A 27,241-nucleotide genomic window follows, 5' to 3' on the forward strand; every position below is an offset into this window, starting at 1 on the left:
ACGTTCTTATTTCCGTATATTCTCCGTCTTGCAACCCAACTGAGCGCTATATGCGTGAAATAGGCAGGCTTTGTAGAACTTACTGCTCTAAAGATCATACAAACTGGTCAAGTTACATATGTGATTTTGAAGATGTTTTGAACACCTTACAACATACAACAAATGGCTTTACGCCTTATGAAGTCCATTTTAACAAACACCCACCAAACATCTTGTATGAATCGATCAATTTTCCTGTCTGTAATGAGTTAATACCGGACAAGAGAATGGAAATAGTAAAGAAAAATATTGAAACACACTGTGCCAAGAGAAAGCTTAAACATGATTCAAAAGGAAAGTTTACACAGTACAATGTAGGTGATCTAGTCTTAACCAAAAGTTATGAGAAATCCAAGGCAATCAATAGAGAGATCAAGAAATTTTTCGATATTTACATTGGTCCATTTGAAGTTTATGAAAAACCACATCCAAACGCCTACCGTCTTATCTATCCCAAATCAAAAAAGCTATTTGGTTTAAGAAATGTCACTCAGTTGAAACCTTATGTGCAATAATTGCAATCCCTCAGGGGGTACACAATCTTTGAGTATTATGCGTGTGGCTTATGCAAGGTGCCCCAGATAATGTGACATTTTCTTCTCGAAAACACTGATGCCACGTTCTACGATACCTTTCTGACACACAAACTTCCAACAATACATATGTTAATTTTTTGTACCTATGTTTGCTTATATTTCTTATGTAAGATATTTTCATGTGATTTAATTTGTAGTATAAGATACATTTTGTTTTGATTGAGTAATCTGCATCATCAGATGTATTGATAATTTGACATTTACATCCTACCGATTGTGACTATTACTGATATGTGAGGACTATGATTTGCCAGGAAAAACCAATATGTATTTTCTAGTGAGGAACAGTTACACATCTTTACAGACAACAGACCATACTGTATTTATATCAGCTTATGCAGAAATGAAAGGTGGATTGTGTGAAGATACACTAAGCTTATTAATACATACTTAAAGAATTTATGGTACATTTGTGCAGTTAAGAACCATATACATCTTTTCACTGTTTTTATCTTATATGGGTTATCCACAAGGAAGGAATTACTATGTTCTGCTCCTCATACCGTTATACAATTGACAACTGAATTAATGTGTTACTATATATAAGACCACATGAGATGTTAAAAGACGTTATGATTTATGAAAGGTTTGAAGTGATTTATGCTGTTAAGAAGGGATTATCACCATGATATACTATATACATGTTTCACTCAGTTATGTACACACGAGAGAGATGTTGAAATTGCTATGAATTGTTGAGGATTGTCTTGAAATAAGGTAAGTGATGTTGTGATTTGCATTTGTATTAAGGATTTGAGGTTGCAGACTCATTCCAGTTTCTGATTCACATGAATTGATGTTTACGGTTTATTGATGGAAGATGATTTTGTTTTGGCTTGCATTTTTACAGGGGTATTTGGATGGTGATCGCCCTAACCGCCGTCTGCTTCACGTCTGCTGTGCAGCGAGCTACCTTAATTTAAGTATTAACTGTATTTTTCTTACTTGTCACTTCTTCTTCCGTGTGTTTTTGCTTTTAGGAAGCTTTATTTGTCGAGTGCTATTAATAGTGTTCCATAGATTTCGTGTTTGTTTTGAATACAGTCAGAGAGAGTCCCTTTAGTCAACCATAGTGCCAGTAGTGCTAGTGTTTGTTTTCAATACAGTCCAGAGACAGGTAGTGCTATTTTCTTTGTTTTCTACAAGAAGTGGCTAGCAATCACAGTTTAGTCAATAGTCAGCCGTCTTTAGTGAATTAGCAGTCTAGTTAAAAGTTAACTCTCTTCGGTAAATTGATTCCTTAGGATGGATAGGATGTGTGACTGCTGTGTACGGACACAGGAGGAGCTGGCCACTGTTCGCGAACAGCTGAACGTGTTGATGGGTGCGGTCAGCCGTCTTCAGGCTGCTGCCTCGGAGTGTAGCGGCAGTGGGGAGTCTGGTGCGTCGCAAGGTACACCCCAGGTGTTACATGCTTCACCCACTGTCCCTGCTGTCGAGACATCTTCGCGGGTACCCAGCGCGGTTGGGCCACCCTCTCCCCGACGGGAGTGGCGAGTTCAGCGGTGTTCGCGGCACACGAGGCGGAGGGTAAATGTGGAGGCTGGCCATGTGGCATCACCCGCTCTGCCTGTGAGTGGACATGTGGCTGCTCCTTCAGCAAGGTCCGAGCAGGCACATGGGGGGAGGGGTTTATTAGTTATTGGGAGCTCCAACGTTAGGCGGGTGATGGAGCCCCTTAGGGAAATAGCGAAAAGGTCGGGGAAGAAGGCCAGTGTTCACTCTGTCTGCTTGCCAGGGGGTGTCATCCGAGATGTGGAGGAGGCCCTACCGGCGGCAATAGAGAGCACTGGGTGCACCCGACTGCAAATTGTTGCTCATGTCGGCATCAATGACTCCTGCCGTCTGGGTTCAGAGGTCATCCTAAGTTCGAACAGGCGGTTGGCGGAATTGGTGACGGCGGAAAGCCTCGCTTGTGGGGTGGAATCAGAGCTAACTATTTCTAGTATCGTTCCCAGAACCGATCGCGGTCCTCTGGTTTGGAGCTGAGTGGAAGGCTTAAACCAGAGGCTCAGACGATTCTGCGGAGATCTGGGGTGCAAATTTCTCGACCTCCGCTATCAGGTGGAGAAATAAAGGGTTCCCTGAATAGGTCAGGCATGCACTACACGCCGGAAGCGGCTACAAGGGTAGCGGAGTATGTGTGGAGTGCACATGGGGGTTTTGTAGGTTAGAGAATTCCCTCCCCAGGCTCGACAAGACGCCTCCTGAGACGCGGCAAGGTAGGAGTAGGCAAAATGCAACAGGGAATAACAAAATTAATGTGCTAATAGTAAACTGCAGGAGCGTCTATAGAAAGGTCCCAGAACTGCTCTCATTAATAAATGGTCACAAGGCCCATATAGTACTAGGGACAGAAAGTTGGCTGAAACCAGACGTAAACAGTAATGAAATCCTAAACTCAGATTGGAATGTATACCGCAGAGACAGGCTGGACAGTGAAGGGGGAGGTGTGTTTATAGTGATAAGTACTGCAATAGTATCGGAGGAAATTGACGGAGATCCGAAATGTGAAATGATTTGGGTGATGGTCACAGTTAAAGCAGGCTCAGACATGGTATTTGGATGTCTTTATAGGCCCCCTGGCTCAGCAGCTGTTGTGGCTGAGCACCTGAAGGATAATTTGGAAAATATTTCGAGTAGATTTCACCACCATGTTATAGTTCTGGGTGGAGATTTTAATTTGCCGGATATAGACTGGGAGACTCAAACGTTCATAATGGTTATGATCGCTGATTCCCTGTTCTGCGTTAACTGTTTCAAATAGTTCGGGTCTGTTTGTCACCAGAAGGTCTAATATGTTATCGCCACGAGTCGGTTCTCTGTTTAACTGCTCAAGGTAGTTTTCAGATAAAGCACTTAAAAAAATTTCACTGCATTCTTTGTCCAAAAACAGAGAACCGACTCGTGGCGATAACATATTAGACCTTCTGGTGACAAACAGACCCGAACTATTTGAAACAGTTAACGCAGAACAGGGAATCAGCGATCATAAAGCTGTTACGGCATCGATGATTTCAGCCATAAATAGAAATATTAAAAAAGGTAGGAAGATTTTTCTGTTTAGCAAAAGTGACAAAGGCAGATTACAGAGTACCTGATGGCTCAACACAAAAGTTTTGTCTCAAGTACAGATAGTGTTGAGGATCAGTGGACAAAGTTCAAAACCATCGTACAATATGCGTTAGATGAGTATGTGCCAAGCAAGATCGTAAGAGATGGAAAAGAGCCACCGTGGTACAACAACTGAGTTAGAAAACTGCTGCGGAAGCAAAGGGAACTTCACAGCAAACATAAACATAGCCAAAGCCTTGCAGACAAACAAAAATTACGCGAAGCGAAATGTAGTGTGAGGAGGGCTATGCGAGAGGCATTCAATGAATTCGAAAGTAAAGTTCTATGTACTGACTTGGCAGAAAATCCTAAGAAATTCTGGTCTTATGTCAAAGCGGTAGGTGGATCAAAACAAAATGTCCAGACACTCTGTGACCAAAATGGTACTGAAACAGAGGATGACAGACTAAAGGCCGAAATACTAAATGCCTTTTTCCAAAGCTGTTTCACAGAGGAAGACTGCACTGTAGTTCCTTCTCTAGATTGTCGCACAGATGACAAAATGGTAGATATCGAAATAGATGACAGAGGGATAGAGAAACAATTAAAATCGCTCAAAAGAGCAAAGGGCACTGGACCTGATGGGATACCAGTTCTATTTTACACAGAGTACGCGAAGGAACTTGCCCTCCTCCTTGAAGTGGTGTACCGTAGGTCTCTTAGAAGAGCGTAGCGTTCCAAAGGATTGGAAAAGGGCACAGGTCATCCCCGTTTTCAAGAAGGGACGTCGAACAGATGTGCAGAACTATAGACCTATATCTCTAAAGTCGATCAGTTGTAGAATTTTGGAACACGTATTATGTTCGAGTATAATGACTTTCCTGGAGACTAGAAATCTACTCTGTAGGAATCAGCATGGGTTTCAAAAAAGACGGTCGTGTGAAACCCAGCTCGCACTATTCGGCCACGAGACTCAGAGGGCCATAGACACGGGTTCACAGGCAGATGCCGTGTTTCTTGACTTCCGCAAGGTGTTCGATACAGTTCCCCACAGTCGTTTAATGAACAAAGTAAGAGCATATGGACTATCAGACCAATTGTGTGATTGGATTGAGGAGTTCCTAGATAACAGAACGCAGCATGTCATTCTCAATGGAGAGAATTCTTCTGAAGTAAGAGTGATATCAGGTGTGCCACAGGGGAGTGTCATGGGACCGTTGTTGTTCACAATATAGATAAATGACCCAGTGGATGACATCATAAGTTCACTGAGGCTTTTTGCAGATGATGCTGTGGTATATCGAGAGGTTGTAACAATGGAAAATTCTACTGAAATGCAGGAGGATCTGCAGCGAATTGACGCATGGTACAGGGAATGGCAATTGAATCTCAATGTAGTCAAGTGTAATGTGCTGCGAATACATAGAAAGATAGATCCCTTATCATTTAGCTACAAAATAGCAGGCCAGCAACTGGAAGCAGTTAATTCCATAAATTATCTGGGAGTACGCATTAGGAGTGATTTAAAATGGAATGATCATATAAAGTCGGTCGTCGGTACAGCAGATGCCAGACTGAGATTCATTGGAAGAATCCTAAGGAAATGCAATCCGAAAACAAAGGAAGTAGGTTACAGTACGCTTGTTCGCCCACTGCTTGAATACTGCTCACCGGTGTGGGATCCGTACCAGATAGGGTTGATAGAAGAGATAGAGAAGATCCAACGGAGAGCAGCGCACTTCGTTACAGGATCATTTAGTAATCGCGAAAGCATTACGGAGATGATAGATAAACTCCAGTGGAAGACTCTGCAGGAGAGATGCTCAGTAGCTCAGTACGAGTTTTTGTTAAAGTTTCGAGAACATACCTTCACCGAAGAGTCCAGCAGTATATTGCTCCCTCCTACGTATATCTCGCGAAGAGACCATGAGGATAAAATCAGAGAGATTAGAGCCCACACAGAAGCATACAAACAATACGAGACTGGAATAGAAGGGAGAACCGATAGAGGTACTCAGGGTACCCTCCGCCACACACCGTCAGGTGGCTTGTGGAGTATGGATGTAGACGTAGATGTAGATGATGATGATGATGATGATGATGATGATAGGTTTAGGTTATATGATATGCAATGCTGCTGAGGTGGCTGGTGGTATTCAACCCTCATTTATTAATGGTTTTGATGATTCACTTAATTGTGAGGGTTGTGATGATGATGCTACTGTGCAGTCACACATAACGGAACTAATGAATCATTTGAATCGCATGAAGTAGAACTCTTAGACATTTTGATTGAAGGAAATGCTGATGTGAAATTAAACGTGAGAGTTATTTTGAACAACTATGACAATGTATAGCACACAAATCACATTGAAAAACTATTATTTTACACTACTCACATCTCGCAAGACACAATATGGAGACTTGTTAGGTATTGAGGGGTAGGAAATGACAACTTTAATAGACAGACTGAGGACTTTGACGAAATGAAATATAAGATGCCATGTGACAAGGTTCTGGACATTTTTTTATAAAATCGCCTTACTGCAAGGTTACTAACTATAGCACAATTACATTTTCACTTGCTTAAGTGTATCTTGCCACTTTCAGGAATTTTATTGATGTAATACTTATTTTGTCACAATTTATAAAATCTTGAAGCTGTTTCACAGTGTTAATTTGATCTGACTTTCTGGATGTCTGGTAAACATTTTGAAACGTTATTGCATTTGATGTACAAAGCCAAGAATTATTGACTATACATAGTATATTCAGATACTTGTGACAACAACCCGAATTGGACATAAATGAACAGTTTCTATACTGTCACAATATAAATATACAAATATAATTTTGAATATTCATGTTTGACAAGATTGGTAGAATATTTTATTGTATTGCAAACTGTTAGGATAAATTTTATTTTTCTGTCTTTTATATGATAATATTATTCTAGAACATGTCATATGGACACTTTAAAAGTGCAACGTAATCAATCCAATCAAATTTGTGATTTGTTAGCTTAGTTGTGTTTGAGTGTTTGAAGGAGGGAAAATTAATGGATGCTCTAGAAGTGACAAAAACAAGGACGCTCTAGAAGTGATAGTTTCGGAAAAACATTGATTCAGAAAATTTGATGTAAATATTGATTTTGTAAAAGTTTGGAAATTTCTTTGTAATCTCATATTTCCAATTCTTGTTTCCTTGATGTATATGTTTGCAGCTATTTGGAAAATTTATCTGTATGTAAAGTTTCATGATTCAATTTTGTACCTTTTAAGATATATGCAGTTTGTGTTATTTTGTCCAACTAGTACTGTATCACGTCAATCACACTAATATTTCTGTGAGAAGCGTTTCGTCTATCATGCTAGGCAAAACTCTTCGGGGGGGGTATTGAAATATTACTGTATCTCATTGCTACTGATCAGAACCCCTCGGAGAGCATTAAAGATAAACACCAGTCCTAATTGCCTGATTGTAAAGTGACCTGTTTCCAAATTACATACAAAAATAACCACTATTTCAGTATACATATAATTCGAAAATGATGCTTTGCTGATTAACATTGTTCTTATGTGAGAAACATAATATAAATGTGAAATTAATACTGTAACTAATCGAACGGAATGTAGCACATGGTCAGGATGTACCAGTAATCCTATCAGTATAAAATTACTACAGCAAATTAATTCGAACACATAAATAAAGCACGTTACTTAAACTTCCGATATATGTTAGCACTAAAATTCAGGCACTAGTTGATTTGTTATACACAAATTTAGAAATGTAATTGTTACCTGTAACATAATTAGTCAGAAAATGTTATATTAACTCATAACTAAGTTGAAAATACGTTCACCTTGTTCAGCACTGAGATTGTAAATTTTTAGCGATGTTTATCTCATATTCGGTTTAACTTTTAATTATGATTTTACATAAAATTGTAATTTTCATTGTAGGTAATTCTTAACAAAAGTATAAATAGAGGCACTCGTTTTTTGGCTAGGGTTGCGAGCAAATGTATTGTAGGCTCACTCGTTTGTTGATTGTTGTGAACTCTGTGTCGTTTGATGTCAACTTTGGGTACATGTGATGTAACTGGTACAATTCACCAGGCTAGACACCAGAGTCCTGGAAATATATTGGTGTTAAAACTGCACTGTGCTTTGGAATTTATTTGGGAGTCTTCCGCAATCCTTTTCATAGGCTGCACAGCGACGAGACGAATCCAGAAATTTTACAACACCCTGAGAACTAAGCAACTCTCAATGTTGGTAGAACTGATGTGAAAACAACAGCGCATCGACTGTGCATTTCACAAAAAACATTTGCAACGCGGAGGTGGGTAAATACAAACATCTCAAGTACTGGGTTAGGATCGAAGAAAAGCTGTCAGGCAAAGTCAAACAATGGAAATCCCAGGATGAAATGTAACAATATTGTGAGAAGGAAAGTTGCTACTTACCATATAGAGAAGATACTAAGTCGCAGACAGGCAACAAAAAGATTTTCATACATAAAGCTTTCAGCCAATGGCCTTTGTCAACAACACACACACACACACACACACACACACACACACACACACACACACACACAACTTACATACAACTTACATACATGACTGCAGCCTCAGGCAACTGAAACCACACTGCGAGCAGCAGGACCAGTGCAATACTGAACATTGCCTAACTCATTTCTCTCCTCCATCCAACCATGTTCCACCCCCACCGCTCCCAAACCACCCCCTGTTAACTTTCCAGAGTTTCTTAACATCAAACCTTGCCTCACCATCATTCCCCAAATCCCTCAACTTGCAGACTAACCTTACATCTGCAGAAAGAATTGCAGTCCACCATCTAAAAACAGATCCTGACATTATAATCTGGTGGAAGGACTCCATCAGCTGTCACATACTTCCACCTACAAACCTTGCCAAAGTGACCCCATTCCAGTAACCCACCAGGATCTCCAGTCACTACTCAAATCCTTAGGCCCATCCCAGAACCTCTCCCTGGAGTCCATCTCTCTGCTCACCCCTATCACTCCCCGCACTCCTACCTTCTACATGCTTCCTAAAGTCCATAAACCTAACCACCCAGTACACCCCATTGTAGCTGGTTACTCTGCCCCCACTGAGAGAATCTCTGCTCTCGTAGACCAACACCTTCAACATATTATGCGGAACCTACCCTCCTATATAAAAGATACCAACCATTTCCTCCACTGACTCTCCTTAGTTCCTGTCCCTTTACCACGCAGTGCCCTGCTTGTCACTATTGATGCCACATCCCTGAACACTAACATTCCTAATGACTATGGTCTTAATGCTATTGAACACTGCCTTTCCCAGCATCCGACAGATTCCAACACGGAAAGATCTCTGATGTGCAGCAGCAACATGTACACTGCATATTTTCGTGTTACGAAGATATACATTCGAATTCCACCAAACACTGCATGTTACTTTTCAAGGCATTGAAATAGAGATTGTGACGCGCTTTTGTAAGCCAGTCATAGCTCATGTCATGTGATCTCGCCAGCTGATGACACATAGGACACGTGATGTAGTCAGCCAATAGCAAGATCACTCTTAAGTAGCGCGAGCACACAAATAAGAAAAGTTGATGGTTTAAATTAATATACATTGTGTTGCTACAAGGAAAACAGAGGTTTCACATATAATCGTAGTCTGGAAGATTAATAAGCTGCAAGAGAAGCTAAGTTTCCACATATAATGTTGATCTCTTTTGCGCGTGTTACACTTTAAGATACATCACACAAAAGTGCCAGTAAAATTTTTAATAACGACGTAAATGTCTGATCTTCTGGGCTCGAAATTCTTCTAGATGGTCGTACTCAAAGAGTTGATTTTTAATCGAGAGTGAAACGCCCTATGATTTAAGAAATTCATCCTACATTCTCGCATATAGTTCATCTCGTGTAAAAGGAAATTTACTTTGAAAGTAACACTTTCCAAACCACCATGCGCAATGTTTTCCCGTGACCTGTTAGAAAGTGATTCGTTTCAGCAGTTACCAGTGAGCGCCAGATAACAGGTGCCAACGCACTTGCGCAGCTACGATGACATAGGAAGCCCGTATGTTCGTACGTGCAAAACATTAAAAGATCTTGCACTATGTCACAAAAGAAACAAGACATCAGAGGATACTTCAGCTCCATCGGAATTTCATGAACCATACTAAAATGCATAATTGGGCTTAAAGTGCACATTCGTATGTCCAGATTCGGATGTAAATTTTATTGAGTATCAGTACTGTATTTTCTCAAGTTTGGTTCTTTATTATGGCATAATACCATGTGAGCTAGAAGATGGAAAACGTGCACTTGAAATGCAGCGAACAGTTGAAACTGGCCAACAGTGTGAAATTAAACACTTTGTTTCAAATAAATTGACTGCCTCAGCGCAAAAGATTAATAAAAGCCAAATCTCTTCAGCAAAGCGACAAAAATAACTTCGTTGTTCTGCAAGGTGATTAACGCTTGACTGTCAGAAAGGTGGAAATAAAACATGAAAATAATAGCATATTTTAGCTTTCCGTTATTATGCGAACGTATTTTAATTCATCTGATAGCTTCCGGCCACAGAAATCAGTTTTGTTTTCATTTGATGTGAGAGTAATAAACGAAGAGGAAACAGCAAAATCACTAAACATAACACGCGTCACGTGGAGACTACCCACCTCCCCAGTACAACTCAGACTGCTCTGTGCATCAGCCCCGAATCTACGATATTTCCAAACCGAGGCAATACTAGATAGTGGCGCCCAGCCACACATCCGTAGCAAAGCAGGAGAAGGTTCTCTCTCATACGTGAGTCAACTGCGTACGCACAAGAGCCTGCCCGCAACTGCTCAAACGAATCTAATGTCAACAGCTGTCATGTCACGTCACGCTCATCGGAGGCAATTTGTCATTATGAATCATTGCATAGTCTTTCTAAAGCATTTGACACACTTTACTGTTGGCAGACACTTGTAAGAGCACTATGTTTTGATGTTGTATATGGTGGATTTCCTTTGCGACTTAAGTTTTATTTTCGTTTTTTCTTCCTTTTGTTAACGTTTTGTTACTGCAGTATTATCCTGCAGACGCGTATACAGTAATATCCTTTGATGGAGTAATGGTTCATACCAGTCAAAGTCACAAAAATTTAACTGAAAACTAAAACAATGAAACATTCCCGGAATTCTCAAAAATTCCCGGGTTTTTCCCGGTTTTCTCCCGGATGAAAAAATTCCCGGGTTTTTCCTGGATCTCCCGGTTGTCCCGGGTCGTATACACCCTGTACCAACAAGCAAATCTGGGGTACGGCTCTGAACACCTGCATGGCACCATCCTATGCCAACCTATTCATGGGCCATCTAGAGGAATCCTTCCTAAACACACAGAATCCTAAACCCCTCACCTGTGTCCGATTCACTGATGACATCTTTGCTATCTGGATCGAAGGTAAGGACATCCTATCCACATTCCTCCAGAACATCAACAACTTCTCCCCCATTTTCTTCACCTGTTCCTACTCCACCCAACAAGCCAACTTCCTATATGTTCACCTCCACCTCGTAGATGGCTACATCAGTACCTCCGTCCATATTTACCCTACTAACCACCAGCAATGCCTCCACTTCGACAGCTGCCACCCATTCCATACCAAGAAGTCCCTTCCGTGCAGTCTAGCCACCTGTGGTCATCGCATCTGCAGTGATGAGCAGTCCCTCTTGAAATATACCAAGGATCCCAATGAAGTCTTCATTAACCATAATTATCCTCCCAACCTTGTACAAAAACAAATCTCCCATGCCTCATCTTTCCAGTCTCCCACCACCTCCCAAAGCCCCACCATCCAGCTTCAGAGGAGCATTCCCCTCATAACTTAGTACAACCCAGGACTGGAGCAACTGAATTACATTCTCCTCTCGTCGTGCCCTGAAATGAGAAACGTCCTGCCCACTATCCTTCCCACCCCTCCCACAGTGGTATCGCTGTCCACAAAAACCCACTCAATATACTCATCCACCCTTACGCAATCACTGCCCCCAGTCCTTTACCTCTTGGGTCATACCCCTGTAATAGACCTAGATGCAAGACCTGTCCTATATTCCTTCTGACACCACCTACTCCAGTCCGGTCACTAACATCACCTATCCCACCAAAGGAAGGGCTAGCTGTGAAACCAGTCATGTGGTCTACAAGCTAAGCTGCAACAACTGTGCTGGATTCTATGTAGGCATGACAACCAATAATCTGTCTGTCCACATGAATGGCCCCTGACAGACTGTGGCCAGGAAACAGGTGGACCACCCTGTCACTGAACACACTGCCAAATATGTTATCCTTCATTTCAATGATTGCTTCACAGCCTGTGCCGTATGGATCCTTCCCACCAACAACAGCTTTTCTGAATTGTGCAGGGGGGAACTTTCCTTGCAAACATCCTATGTTCCCGTAAAGGCCTCACCCTTCGTTAGTCGCTGTCCTCACCCATCCAACCCCTTCCCTGCTCCCATTCCAGCAATACATAGCCGTCATTCGACCACCACACACAGTCTTTTTTTCTATTTTTTTAATTTATTTATTTCTCTCTATGTGTCTCCTTTCCCACTACTTCTACCTTTCCCCCCCCCCCCCCCTCCCCTGCCCGCTTTCCAACCTGCAGCATTTCACTGTCCACCATCCCCACCATACTATCCATCCCCCTTCCCGCCCCAGTCTCCTCCTTCCCCCACCCAGTCGCCACTCCCATCATGCACTGGTGCTGCTGCTCGCAATGTGGTTTCAGTTGCCTGAGGCTGCAGTCGTTTGTGTGTGTGTGTGTGTGTGTGTGTGTGTGTGTGTGTGTGTGTGTGTGTGTGTCTATTGTTGACAAATGCCATTGGTCGAAATCTTTAAGTGTAAAAATCTTTTTGTTGTGCCTAGGTGTGACTCAGCATCTTCATCTTCACTAAATGGTGAGTAGCAACTTTCCTTCTCATAATATTGTTACATTCCATCCTCGATATTCCTAAGGCTTAATTCATTCCTATTTGCACCCCAAATTTAACATAACTGTTTCTGATGTTTATCTGCCCAGGACCTCTTTAACTTCACAGTTATTTGTGAGAGAGATACTGACCAAAATATCAATTCCCAACCAGCTTGTATTTGATTCTACATCTACAGGCACCAGGTTTTGTAGACTCATTGTTTTTGCTTTGGGACAATTTCAAAATTATTAGTTTTTTTGTTCACAACAATCGCATTTTACATTCTGTTTATTGAAATTGTAAATATTCAACAGAATTTTGTAACACTATTACAGGGTAACAGAACTGATGCATCTTATATAGTGAAATCACAAAACATGAAATACACGGAAGAACAAATGTGCAATCCTAAAGCATCGACTGCACACTGACCAGCACAGTGCCGTGAAACAGCATCAAGAAGGCACTAACCCACGTGCCAATAGAAACTGCGGGCAGCACCACACCTCGAGGAAGACCAGAGTTCAGTGCCCCTTGTCAAAGCTGATTTAACCAGCCACCGATCACTAGTTGGCCCAGTTTGGTTGCAAACTTCGAGAGCATCAGTACTGAGAAATATGGAGATGTTAGTTAGCCTGCATTCTGAGAGTAGTAATAGACTGTAAATGTAATAATGTAATTCAATATAATACAGGGAAACATTCCACGTGGGAAAAATATATGTAAAAACAAAGATGATGTGACTTACCGAACGAAAGCGCTGGCAGGTCGATAGACACACAAACAAACACAAACACACACACAAAATTCAAGCTTTCACAACAAACTGTTGCCTCATCAGGAAAGAGGGGAAGGAGAGGGAAAGACGAAAGGATGTGGGTTTTAAGGGAGAGGGTAAGGAGTCATTCCAATCCCGGGAGCGGAAAGACTTACCTTAGGGGGAAAAAGGACAGGTATACACTCGCACACACGCACATATCCATCCACACATATACAGACACAAGCAGGCACCAGGTTTTGTAGAATCATTGTTTTTGCTTTGGGACAATTTGAAAATTATTAGTTTTTTTGTTCACAACAATCGCATTTTACATTCTGTTTATTGAAATTGTAAATATTCAACAGAATTTACAACACTATTACAGGGTAACAGAACTGATGCATCTTATATAGTGAAATCACAAAACATGAAATACACGAAAGAACAAATGTGCAATCCTAAAGCATCGACTGCACACTGACCAGCACAGTGCCGTGAAACAGCATCAAGAAGGCACTAACCCACGTGCCAATAGAAACTGCGGGCAGCACCACACCTCAAGGAAGACAAGAGTTCAGTGCCCCCTGTCAAAGCTGATTTAACCAGCCACCGATCACTAGTTGGCCCAGTTTGGTTGCAAACTTCGAGAGCATCAGTACTGAGAAATATGGAGATGTTAGTAAGCCTGCATTCTGAGAGTAGTAATAGACTGTAAATGTAATAATGTAATTCAATATAATAGAGGGAAACATTCCACGTGGGAAAAATATATGTAAACCTATTCATGGGTCGCTTAGAGGAAGCCTTCTTGGTTACCCAGGCCTGCCAACCCAAAGTTTGGTACAGATTTATTGATGACATCTTCATGATCTGGACTCACAGTGAAGAAGAACTTCAGAATTTCCTCTCCAACCTCAATTCCTTTGGTTCCATCAGATTCACCTGGTCCTACTCCAAATCCCATGCCACTTTCCTTGACGTTGACCTCCACCTGTCCAATGGCCAGCTTCACACGTCCGTCCACATCAAACCCACCAACAAGCAACAGTACCTGCATTATGACAGCTGCCACCCATTCCACATCAAACGGTCCCTTCCCTACAGCCTAGGTCTTCGTGGCAAACGAATCTGCTCCAGTCCGGAATCCTTGAACCATTACACCAACAACCTGACAACAGCTTTCGCATCTCGCAACTACCCTCCCGACCTGGTACAGAAGCAAATAACCAGAGCCACTTCCTCATCCCCTCGAACCCAGAATCCCCCACAGAAGAACCACAAAAGTGCCCCACTTGTGACAGGATACTTTCCGGGACTGGACCAGACTCTGAATGTGGCTCTCCAGCAGGGATACGACTTCCTCAAATCCTGCCCTGAAATGAGATCCATCCTTCATGAAATCCTCCCTACTCCACCAAGAGTGTCTTTCCGCCGTCCACCTAACCTTCGTAACCTCTTAGTTCATCCCCATGAAATCCCCAAACCACCTTCCCTACCCTCTGGCTCCTATCCTTGTAACCGCCCCCGGTGTAAAACCTGTCCCATGCACCCTCCCACCACCACCTACTCCAGTCCTGTAACCCGGAAGGTGTACACGATCAAAGGCAGAGCCACATGTGAAAGCACCCACGTGATTTACCAACTGACCCGCCTACACTGTGATGCATTCTATGTGGGAATGACCAGCAACAAACTGTCCATTCGCATGAATGGACACAGGCAGACAGTGTTTGTTGGTAATGAGGATCACCCTGTGGCTAAACATGCCTTGGTGCACGGCCAGCACATCTTGGCACAGTGTTACACTGTCCGGGTTATCTGGATACTTCCCACCAACACCAACCTATCCGAACTCCGGAGATGGGAACTTGCTCTTCAATATATCCTCTCTTCCCGTTACCCACCAGGCCTCAATCTCCGCTAATTTCAAGTTACCGCCACGCATACCTCACCTGTCATTCAACATCATCTTTGCCTCTTCACTTCCGCCTCGACTGACATCTCTGCCCAAACCCTTTGTCTTTAAATATGTCTGCTTGTGTCTGTATATGTGTGGATGGATATGTGCGTGTGTGCGAGTGTATACCTGTCCTTTTTCCCCCTAAGGTAAGTCTTTCCGCTCCCGGGATTGGAATGACTCCTTACCCTCTCCCTTAAAACCCACATCCTTTCGTCTTTCCCTCTCCTTCCCCTCTTTCCTGATGAGGCAACAGTTTGTTGCGAAAGCTTGAATTTTGTGTGTGTGTTTGTGTTTGTTTGTGTGTCTATCGACCTGCCAGCACTTTCGTTCGGTAAGTCACATCATCTTTGTTTTTACATATAATAATGTAATTCCATGTACGAGGCAGAAGACGCATAGCAATCAAGTTAATTATTGTTCCTTCCTTTGATAGAAATAAAGTTTTCTTTTAGTTGGAAAGTGTTTTGTACAGATGGTTTTGGATTCCTGCCGCAAGCCATCACAACTTTACTCCTTCCTTGTTTGTGTCAGTGCTGGCTCCGACACAACAAGAATTAATTTCCTTTAATATGGTATGAATAGGATATAGGATCCTGGTATATTAGAGAGAGAATATCTGCCACCACTGTTTTTAAAATAAGAGTTTGGGATAGACATAAAATATTATTGTTGATCCTCTAAGCAGCAGAGTTGTTTTCCTCATGAAGAGAAGAGCATTTTCCAGTGATGCAGCATGCTGTGCAGAATTGGAATAATAATATACTCAAAAAATAAGAAAAACTCTCAGAGGTACTAATATGATCTTTTTCTTCTGCTCCACCTCCTCTTTTTTTTTCTGTTCTGCTGTGAATAAATAGGCCTAATTCTCCAGTGCTATATGGCATATCAAGTTGGAAATATTCCATATGTTATGACTGCCACTGTGGTTGATTAATAATTTTTTCCCCAGAAATTATGCTAATCATCATACTGTTAGGTGTTTTGTAAGTATGTGACACACACCTAAATATCTGAACAACAGTGCTTTTCCTTCACCCCTCTTCCTTCCCATTCAGCCATTCTGCCAGAAGAAAAGCAGCTGACTCCAAAAGCTTACATGGCCAAATTCGGATATTTTTTGCCAAATTTTGTGTATTTTTTGTCAAATTTGGACTCTTTTTTTTGCCAGAGTCAGTGTTGGTTTTGACAAATTTGGTGACTTATTTTGCCAAATGTGGTGACTTATTTTGCCAAATGTGGTGACTTATTTTGCCAAATATGGTGACATTTTTGCCACGTACAATGACTTCTTGCCAAAGTGGGTGATTTTTTTGCCGAACTGAATGACTTTTTTGCCAAAATTTGATAATTTAAGAGCTATTTTCACAGTCATGTCGAAGTTCATTATGCAAGAAAAGAACTGTCAGTTTAAGGTATACACAAATCTCACTCTTGAGGAGATTAGAAGTCAAAGTCAAGTTTTAACATTCAATAATTATCATTTACAAATATTAATTGACTGCCATAACCAGATTTATAGCATTTCTACACGATAAAATTACAAATTTTCTGATATCTCATAAAAATCACTCACTTTTGCATTATTTTGCTAAAAATAGCTAATTTAGCATTATTTTTTGCATTATCGTTTTTGTGAAAATTTCCTATTCTTTGTTATAGCTCACCACAATAACAAAATTTTATGTAGCCAGTTTTAAAATTACTGTATAATTTCTAAAATAAATATTTGTTCATATTCTAGTTTTTAAATAGTCAGGCATCACTCATAGTCGGTCTGTGCCCTGTCCTGCTCAAGCTAGTAAGTGTGTAGCACATAAGCTCCCAATATTTGCTTGCGTTACAGCTATGCATTGTTTGTTTGTGGAAATGTATGTACCTGCACTTGTGAAAAATCAATAATGTGCATGTCCAAAAACTTCCAATTGATTTCTGTAAGTCAAATTAATAGATATTTCCACTGAACTATGTCATAGTTGGCAGGGGGTTTGATCTATCCTTGTCACGCAAATGAGTTATTCTTCAGTTATGACTTTAATTAATTAGTGAACTAAGATAGATATTTTAGTGCACTTTACTCTGAAACATTACCAGAAGACAGTACACAATGTGAACCATGACATTTTATGTAAATATGGACAGTGTTTTGTGCCCCACCTAATTACTTCGTTTAGTGACCAGTTAGAACTATCATTAATTATTGGACAGTGCTTCGTTAATGTGGGTTTTTATAATTTTGCAGTTCGTATGAGTAATTCTGCCACTGTACTTTCAGTTATTCGTGAGTGATAACCTGAGTACAATCTAGTTTGTGGTATTACACACATTTTTTCTTGAGCAAACAACAAGTATTTCAACTTCAATGCAACAAACAAAAATACTACCAAGAAGGTGTCGGAGGCTAAAGAAAATCAAATTAGTGCTTCACAACTGCTGAATACATCGGCTGTGCAGCAGATTTAATTTGAAAATGGACCATTGCTATCTTTGGCAAATACACATCTTAGTTTGGATATAGCTTTTAATTGCAATAAATCTGCTCTCATTCCTGCTCCATTATTTGAATACTGTTTATATGTACTGAGAATTACACAGTAAACAGTAAAGAATAACTGTTACCACCTATTTCTATATTTTTCTAATAATTAACAGATAATAGCTCAGCAAATCACTGGCTAGCTGTAACACAATGAAACTTGTATAATACTCAGCATTCTGGTTTAAATCTGGACAACGTTCTACCAAGATGTGATGGCTGACAGAATATTAGGTCGATTATAAATTACATACCTTTTACTGAGGCTTATTTCTGGATTGTGGCTCCTGGTAAGGTAAAGTAGTAGTCATGGGTGGTATTACCAAATCATCCATGTTTGGAAGAACAAATTTTTTCTGTAAAATACCAAGCAGGATGTATACATATGTATAGAAGAATTTAGTATTAAAATTATATAAATATCTCAGGGAAAGCGACAACTACAATGAATGAACTGCAATTAAATTGTACATCATCAGTACAGAGGCAATATCTCAGGGAAAGTGACAACTACAATGAATGAACTGCAATTAAATCATACATTATCAGTACAGAGGCAATAAAGTAAACCAAATAAAACTGCTTGAGAGTAGAAATACAATAAGTGATAGGAAAATGAATTATGTATTAACAGTTTTATCTGTCTCAGTTTTATGTTTACCTTTCCATTGCTTCCTAAACCTCATGTGTTTCTCTAGACAATAACTGTGTAGCTTACAGCTAATGTAGTATACTTTCCAGGTGTTGCCATTATTCTGTTGCCTTTCTTATCACTTTAATTCAAGATCAATAGATATTACTAGATTCGCTTTCTTGAATATTGCACTAGATGAGCAAGACAATGGGCCATTCGACATGCTTCCTAGTGTGGTTGAACACTGTGGGGCACCCATTGGGCCACACTTTGCACATGATGGTGTGAACACTTCCAATGCTCAATCCGACAATGGCGACTATGGCTTTCACTGTCACTCGGCAGTCCTGGCTAATGAGTGCATCCACCAGCTGGACGATGTCATCGGTAATGCAGTGTGGTGCTCCAGACTGTGCATCATTGGTTAACGACTCCCGTCCTTCACTGAAGCGCTTGTGCCATCTTGACCTTGCAAGGGATATGCAGTGTTCGCTGTACACTTGTGACATTCATCGATGAATGTCCATTCCTCCTACTCCTTCCACTGTCAGAAAACAAACAACACCTCTTTGCTCTTCTTGTGACGCTTCCATGTCACTGTTAGCAATGTGACTGGTAGTGTTGGACGATTGAAGCATGCTGCTGCTAGCTCTGTATAGTCACATGACGTGCACAGGGTGTATACATGAACAACGAAAAAAATTCCTGGATTTTTCCCGGGTTTCCCGGTTTAAAATACACTTTCTTCCAGGTGAAAGTACACTTTTCCCATTTTACATGACAGTACACTTCTCCTCGGCACTGTAAAACTTATCAACCTTTTGAATGTTTATGGTTTTACACGGCGATGTAGAATTTCCCGGCACTTTAGAAAATTAAACTCAGGGTGAAAAAACACGTTTTGGAAAGATCTTTGATGTGCGGTAACATGTACGCTGCATATTTTCGTGTTATGGAGGTATAAATTCGAATTCCACCAAACGCCGCATGTTACTTTCCAAAGAACTGAAATCGAGATTGCGTCACACTTTTGTAAGCCAGTCACAGCTCATGTCACGTGATCTAGCCGGCTGATGACAGTATAGGAGATGTGATGTAGTCAGCCAACAGCAATATCACTCTTAAGTAGTGTGAACACACAAATAAGAAAAGTTAATGGTTTAAATTAATATACATAGTGTTGCTACAAGAAAAACAAAGCTTTCACATATAATCGTGGTCACAAAGATTAATAAGCTGCAAGAGAAGCTAAGCTTCCACATATAATGTTGATCTTTTTTGCGTGCGTTACACTTTAAGATATATCACATAAATGTGCCAGTAAAATTTTTTATAACGACGTAAATGTCTGATCTTCTCGGCTCAAAATTCTTCTAGATGGTCGTCCTCAAAGATTTGATTGTTAATTGAGAGACAAACGCTCTGTGATTTAAGAAATTCATCATACATTCTCACATATACTTCATCTTGTGTAAAAGGAAATTTACTTTGAAAGTAATGCTTTTCAAACCACCATTAGCAATATTTTCCCATAACCTGTTAGAAACTGATTCGTTTCAGCAGTTGCCAGAAAGTGCCAGATAACAGGCGCCACTGCTCTTGCGCAGCTATGATGACGCAGGAAGCCCGTATGTTCATACGTGTAAAACATTAAAAGATCTTGCACTGTGTCACAAAAGGAACAAGATATCAGAGGATACTCCAAGAGCATCGGAATTTCGTGAACCATACTAAAATGAATAATTTGGCTTAACGTGCACATTCTTATGTCCAGATTGGGATGTAAATTTTCTTGAGTACCAGTGTTGTATAATCTTATGTTTGGTTCTTTATTACGGCATAATGCCATGTGAGCTAAAATATGGAAAACGTGCACTTGAAATGCAGCGAACAGTTGAAACTAGCCAACAGTGTGAAATTATTCGTTTCAAATAAATTGACTGCCTCAGTGCAAAAGATTAATGAAAGACAAATCTCTTTAGCAAAGCAACAAAAATAACTTAATTTGTTCTGCTAGGCAATTAATGCTTGACTGTCAGAAAGGCGGAAATAAAACCTGAAACTAATAACATATTTTAGCCTTCCGTAATCATGCGAACGTATTTTAATTCATTTGATAGCTCCTGGCCACAGAAATCCATTTTGTTTTCATTTGATGTGAGAGATATAAATGAAGAGGAAACAGTAAAATCACTAAACGTAAACACGGGGCACGTGGAGACTAACCACCTCCACACTAAAACTCAGACTGCTCTGTGGTTCAGCCCCGGATCTCCGATATTTCCAAACAGGGGCAATATTAGATAGTGGTGCTCAGCCACACATCCGTAGCCACAAGTGGGAGAAGGTACTACTCATATGCGACACAACTGCGCATGCACACGAGCCCGCCAGCAACTGCTCAAACAAATCTAATGTTAACAGCTGTCATGTCACACTCATCAGAGGCAATTTGTTGTTATGAAGCATTGCATAGTCTTCCTAAAGCCTTTGACACACTTTGCTGTTGGCAGACGCTTGTATGAGCACTGTGTTATGTTGTTGTATATGGCGCGTTTCCTTTGTGACTTAAGTTTTTTTTTCATTTTTTTTTCCCCTCTTGTTCATGTTTTGTTGCTGCAATATTATCCTGCAGAAGCGGAATACAGTAATATCCTTTGTTGGAGTATTGATTCTTACCAGTCAAAATCACAAAAATTTAACTGGAAACTAAAAAAAAAAAAAAAAAAAAAAAAAAAAAATGAAAAATTCCCCGGTTTTTCCCAGTTTTCTGCCAAATGAAAAAATTACCACATTTTTCCCGGATCTCCCGGTTGTCTCAGATAGTATACACCCTGCTGCATGCGTGCCCTCTAGCGACAAGCTGTGAACTTCCACACTCTGGTCGGAACCACAACTCGTTACACACACCATGATATTATCCTCCTGTCACTGGTTCGCGCATTCCAGACTCCAGCTTGTTTCTTTTTGAATAGCCCTTATACAAGGAGGAGGTTATAGCGAACAGTTTTTCTTGAATTCCTGCAGGACTGTGACACTGATATGGACTCCATAACCAGCATTAGATATTATACACAAATCAACTCATATGGGTAGCACCTGTTCCACCTGCTGGGACTGCAACAAGTGCTTTATATAGGGAGAGCCAGTCTAGTTAAACATCCATACACTATACTGATCATATCAGGCTGCTGATATTTATAAAGATTTATAGTTCACATCACAATTGCCTACTGATAACAGTCCTGGTTGTATATTCAGTTTTTTCATAAGATAAATATCGGACACACTATGCTAATTCACGCCAGTCTTGGCTTTATCACATTTTATTTGGAAGTTTGAGATAGGCACTAGATTATACCTCAGCTGTGAAGTTGTGTGTGGTTCACCATGCATAGCATTTTGGTGTACCTGCAGGAATACTACAGGTTGGGAATGAGGACTATACTCTGTGAGAATTATGAATGAATGATTTCTTGATGTGCGATAACAGCAATTAAAGCTGGAAGAAGAACAGCAGCAGCAGCAGCTGCAGCAAGTTCAACTGCAGTTATCCCACTAACAGAAACAGAAGGAGCAACATAGCAACAAATACTCTTACTCCAGCAGCAACAGTAGCAATTCACGGTGTTATTGCAACAAACTGTTCAACCATAGGGTCAGCAGCATCTCCTCCACAGTCATCGTTCTGAAGAGTATAATGAGGCTTGGTAACTTACTATTTTCTTGCTTACTGTAAGTTCAGCAAGGTTTTTGATCCTCCATCTAAGCATATCTCTGTTGCCATGATGTTGTCAGCATACAAAGTGGTCCACAAACTACTGACCCAGTAATATTGCAGTCAACTTACATTGCGACAGCTCAATGCACTTAACCAATTTGCTACAAAGGTAGGCCAGTGTTGTACATCATGGATTGCCATCCTCCAGAGTCTCACATCCAGACCTGTTCATCAGAATTGATGTAGTTTCCTTTTCTCAAAACAGCGTAGTTTCGTCTGAGCCTCTAACATCTTCAAACCCAACCTTCTATGATATTATTCACAGCATGCAATCATTTAAAGTAGCAACATTGGTGTTGTAGGCATTCAAAAGCAACATAGAAATAACAAAAATTAGCAGTTAGCACTGGGTGCTTCTGTCATCAGATGACTGCAATGAACCATTCTCTCTTCCCAACAAACAATAACGCAACAAGAACTTAGTATAGGGAATCACATAGTTTGCACAACACTAGCAAGTATTAGAGATCAGAAAGGAAGTCTCTTACTCTCTTTAAATGAGACAGAGGGTCCTATGATATCATCTCTAAACGCTGTTTCCGCCGATGACAATTTAACTGAAAACTCATCACTTGAATCTGTTGGTGGGTACAAGAGGACTACACCAGCATAGAAAAGAGAGCAAGAACATGAGGTATGACAGTATTGCCAAAACATAACAAATTGTTGGACACTGTGATTGATTATTACTTATCAAAACAGTTGACTGATCAGCTAGCAGTGAATGTTTTTCTGTTTATACATCCTATTATACGTACACATGTGCTCTGTGTGTGTGTGTGTGTGTGTGTGTGTGTGTGTGTGTGTGTGTGTGTGCGTGCGTGTCGTGTAAATAAATAAATATGTGTATACACAGTGTAAGCAGTAATTGTTTGTGATGTACCACAGCCATACAGCAGGAATCAGGATGAAAAATTTTATACAGTAGACTTGTGGCCTATCAAATCGGCAAAGCACATCAACTTGGCATATAAAAGCAAGCAAAGCTACAGCGCATGCATGTCATGCAAGATTTTCATATTCCCTCACTCTCTACATACAAGCTGTTATTCACAGAGAAAAAAATGAATAGGATGTTCTTTGTAATAAAATTAATTTAATGCTATTGTGTACTGGATTATGTTACCATTAGAGGCTGAGGTATTTAAGTTATTCAAGAAAAGCACACAAAACACCTTCAAATGTGGCTCCACCCCACCCTCATTTGTTGCCCGTCAGGATTTTAAGTGTGTTATCCAATGCACTCCGTCCTACCATAGCACAAAAATATGTGACTACACAAATTACTTCCCATATTCAACATTTTTTTGTCTTTATTGACAGAGCTTAGCCATCGGCTTAGTCGACTATTTTGTTAACATTATTAATATAAATGTGCCTGTTATGGTAATGAAAGTAAATGACTTTTATAAACATTACACAAAAACTAATTATGCTGACAATTTGATCCAAACTTAACCCTCACAAGCACAGTAATTTTTTAGTCAGAAGGACAGACGGACAAAATGATGCAGTTGTTAATTTTATGCAGTTTAAAGTCACACAATCCTTAGGCAAAATTTACACAAATATCAATATAATAATCTATAAGTGCACATCTAAGATGGTTGCATAATAAGCACAGTCACTGAAGACCATAAGAGGACAACTATGGTAAATAATTCATGTTGTCACAGATTTTTGTATAGTGCTAGGAGGGAATGCCACGAACAACATACTAAAAACTGTGATTAGCAAGGGGTGAGGGAGAATATGGTGGAAGTGGTGGTGCTTTTTAAGGTCACTTACACATTTTCTTCAAGAATTTGAAAACTACAGCTTCTACTGAAAACAATCCCAGTACAAAATTAATCTACAATAAGTTTCCTACAAAAAATAGCCTTTTCATTTTTTTCTCTTGGACTAATATACTAGTTTGCACATACACAGCAAGAGAATATGAAATTCTCACATGATGCATATGTGTTGTAGTTCAGGTGGAATTGTAGGCCAATTAGAGGAACTTTCCTGAGTTGATAGATGACAAATACACTGTATAAAATTGTTTGTACACACTCCCAACCTTATGAAATTACAGCACATATAAATATTCACTGATTATGAGATTACATTCAGTGTTATTTGCGATCTTTTTTACAACTGAAGTTAAATTTTCTGTCATTGCATTTAAAAATTAAGAGAAGCTTTTTGTTTATTGTAAATAACCACACACAAATTATCCTTTATGACAGCAGAGCTCGTGAAGGATTCCACAATTACCATTGTGGTAGTAAATGATTAAAATCTCAGTGACAAATCTTCAATGTGTCATCTTTTGAGTTGACTCAAACAATGTAATTTCAGCTATTACACACATGGACTGTTACTCTACATTTTATCCTGTATTTAACAGCAGAAAATGTCAAGTTCCAATCAAACCCAATCCCACATTGAAAAACTCACTGGACATTATAATTATGCAAGTTGGAAGTTCTCAGTGCAAGCGTACTTAGAATATAATGACCACTGGGACTTTGTGTGCAGCATCAGCACTAATCCAAAAAACGAAGTCAAGGCAAGATTGAAGCTCATTATATTATTAGATCCAATATTTTCACATACATATCCACAGCTAAGGAGGTCTGGAAGAAACTGGAGCAAGTTTATCACCACTATTCTGGAATCATCTAAAAGTATTAAGGATTAAGTGGACAAAATCACGTCAACCACTCACAAATTAAGAAATACTAAATTTTATGTCAATGATGAATGGCTTGGAAACATTAATCCTCACTGGTTCAGCTGTAATATATGAACCAACAATAATGGGAACTGACAGTTCAGTTATAAAAATCTGTGCTGACCTCATAAAAACAAATCTTTTACAAGAAGTACAACACCCAAAGAGTTCAGCATTATTCATAGGATAAAGACATGTTCAAGGATAACACACACACACACACACACACACACACACACACACACACACACACACACACACACAAGCAAAACATAGTGAAAGGCAATATTAAATCTGAAAAAGAAACTTTCATCGCAGGTTCTGCACATTTTTCACATTCGATGAATCCAGATATTTGGTACATTGACTCAAGCATCTCGATACAAGACAAATCAATACAACTGGATCTATGATGTATGAAGCCAACCAATACCCATCCTAGCTGTTGCCAGCAAGACACTGCTTACTGTAAGGAAGTCTGGGAAACGTCAATTTGATCCTATCCAGGGAAGTCCACCTTGTTGCAGTGCTGACCATATGGATGGCGAAGCTTGTGTGTCCATGTGAAGCTGAGGGCTATGCCAGCTGTAGCCAGCTGTAGCCAGCTGTGACCATCTCCCTCACATCCATTCCCATAGCCTTTCCCAATACAAAGTGTATGTGATCTGAGCCAAAGGGGGCATCGCGCACGGGAAAATGTGTCGTGAATGGAGCCCCATGTTTACTGGGTGACCTCCCCGTGTAATTAGCCTTGCACTGCATGGGGCTCTATGGTGTCAACCTGAAATATCCCAAATTCTCGTGGGACCATAACAGAGAACACAGAAAATTAAACAAAAACCAAGGGACTTGATGATACCTCAAGCATCCATGGACCAGAGGGTTGACTTCTCAGTATACTCAGATCTAGAAAAAGCTGAGGCAAGAAATAGTGAAACAGACCTATAGTGCCTCAGTCTTGGTTTTTAAGATAACACAGGGTGTATACAGGGACAAAGAAAATAAATTCCCGGATTTTTCCCAGATTTCCCGGTTGAAAATACACTTTCTCGCGGGTGAACATACACTTTTCCCGTGTTAAGTGATAGTATACTTTTCCTCGGCACTGTAAAACTTATCAGTCCTTTGAATGTTTATGGTTTTATATGCCGACGTAGAATTCCCCGGCACTTTAGAAAACGAAACTAAGGGGGAAAAAAACGTTTTGGATAGATCTTTGATGTGCAGCAACATGTACGCTGCATATTTTCATGTTATGATGGTATAAATTAGAATCACACCATACACTGCATGTCACTTTCCAAAGCATTGAAATCGAGATTGCGACGCGCTTTTGTAAGCCAGTCATAGCTCATGTCATGTGATCTCGCCAGCCGAAGACAGCATAGGACACGTGATGTAGTCACCCAGTAGCAAGATCACTCTTACGTAGCGCGAAAACATGAATAGGAAAAGTTAATGGTTTAAATCAATATACATAGTGTTGCTACAAGAAAAACAAAGCTTTCACATATAATCGTGGTCTCGAAGATTAATAAGCTGCAAGAGAAGCTAAGCTTCCACATATAATGTTGATCTTTATTGCGCACGTTACACTTTCAGATATATCACACAAATGTGCCAGAAAAATTTTTAATAACGACGTACATTTCTGATCTTCTGAGCTCAAAATTCTTCTAGATGGTCTTCCTCAAAGAGATGATTTTTAATTGAGAGTCAAATGCTCTGTGATTTAAGAAATTCATCGTACATTCTCACATATACTTCATCTTGTGTAAAAGGAAATTTACTTTCAAAGGAACGGTTTTCAAACGACCATTCGCAATATTTTCCCGTGACCTGTTAGAAACTGATTCGTTTCAGCAGTTGCCAGAGAGCGCCAGGTAACAGGCGTCACTGCTCATGCGCAGCTACGATGACGCAGGAAGCTCGTATGTTCGTACGTGTAAAACATTAAAAGATCTTGCACTATGTAACAAAAGAAACAAGACATCAGAGGATACTTCAAGAGTATTGGAATTTCGTGAAACATACTAAAATGCATTATTCGGCTTAAAGTGCTCATTCGTATGTCCAATTTCGGATGTAAATTTTCTTGAGTACCAGTAATGTCTGTTACGTCACGCTCATCGGAAGCAATTTGTTGTTAGGAAGCATTGCATAGTCTTCCTAAGG

The 27,241-nt window shown here is 40.1% G+C and overlaps 1 protein-coding gene across 5 annotated transcripts in view; it reads right to left on the bottom strand.

Moving 5' to 3' along the window:
* The window catches only part of LOC126194848 (testis-expressed protein 2), a 407,145-nt gene that overhangs the window by 25,392 nt on the left and 354,512 nt on the right, over nucleotides 1-27,241 (bottom strand). For all 5 annotated transcript variants that reach the window (XM_049933193.1, XM_049933191.1, XM_049933190.1 and 2 more), the window contains exon 15: nucleotides 18,187-18,288. In XM_049933193.1, the coding sequence (XP_049789150.1) occupies nucleotides 18,190-18,288 (99 nt within the window). In that variant the 3' untranslated portion in view covers nucleotides 18,187-18,189. The remainder of the gene's footprint in view (nucleotides 1-18,186; nucleotides 18,289-27,241) is intronic.

The sequence above is a fragment of the Schistocerca nitens genome, chromosome 7, assembly GCF_023898315.1.
Source record: "Schistocerca nitens isolate TAMUIC-IGC-003100 chromosome 7, iqSchNite1.1, whole genome shotgun sequence".
Classification (NCBI taxonomy): Eukaryota; Metazoa; Arthropoda; class Insecta; order Orthoptera; family Acrididae; genus Schistocerca; species Schistocerca nitens.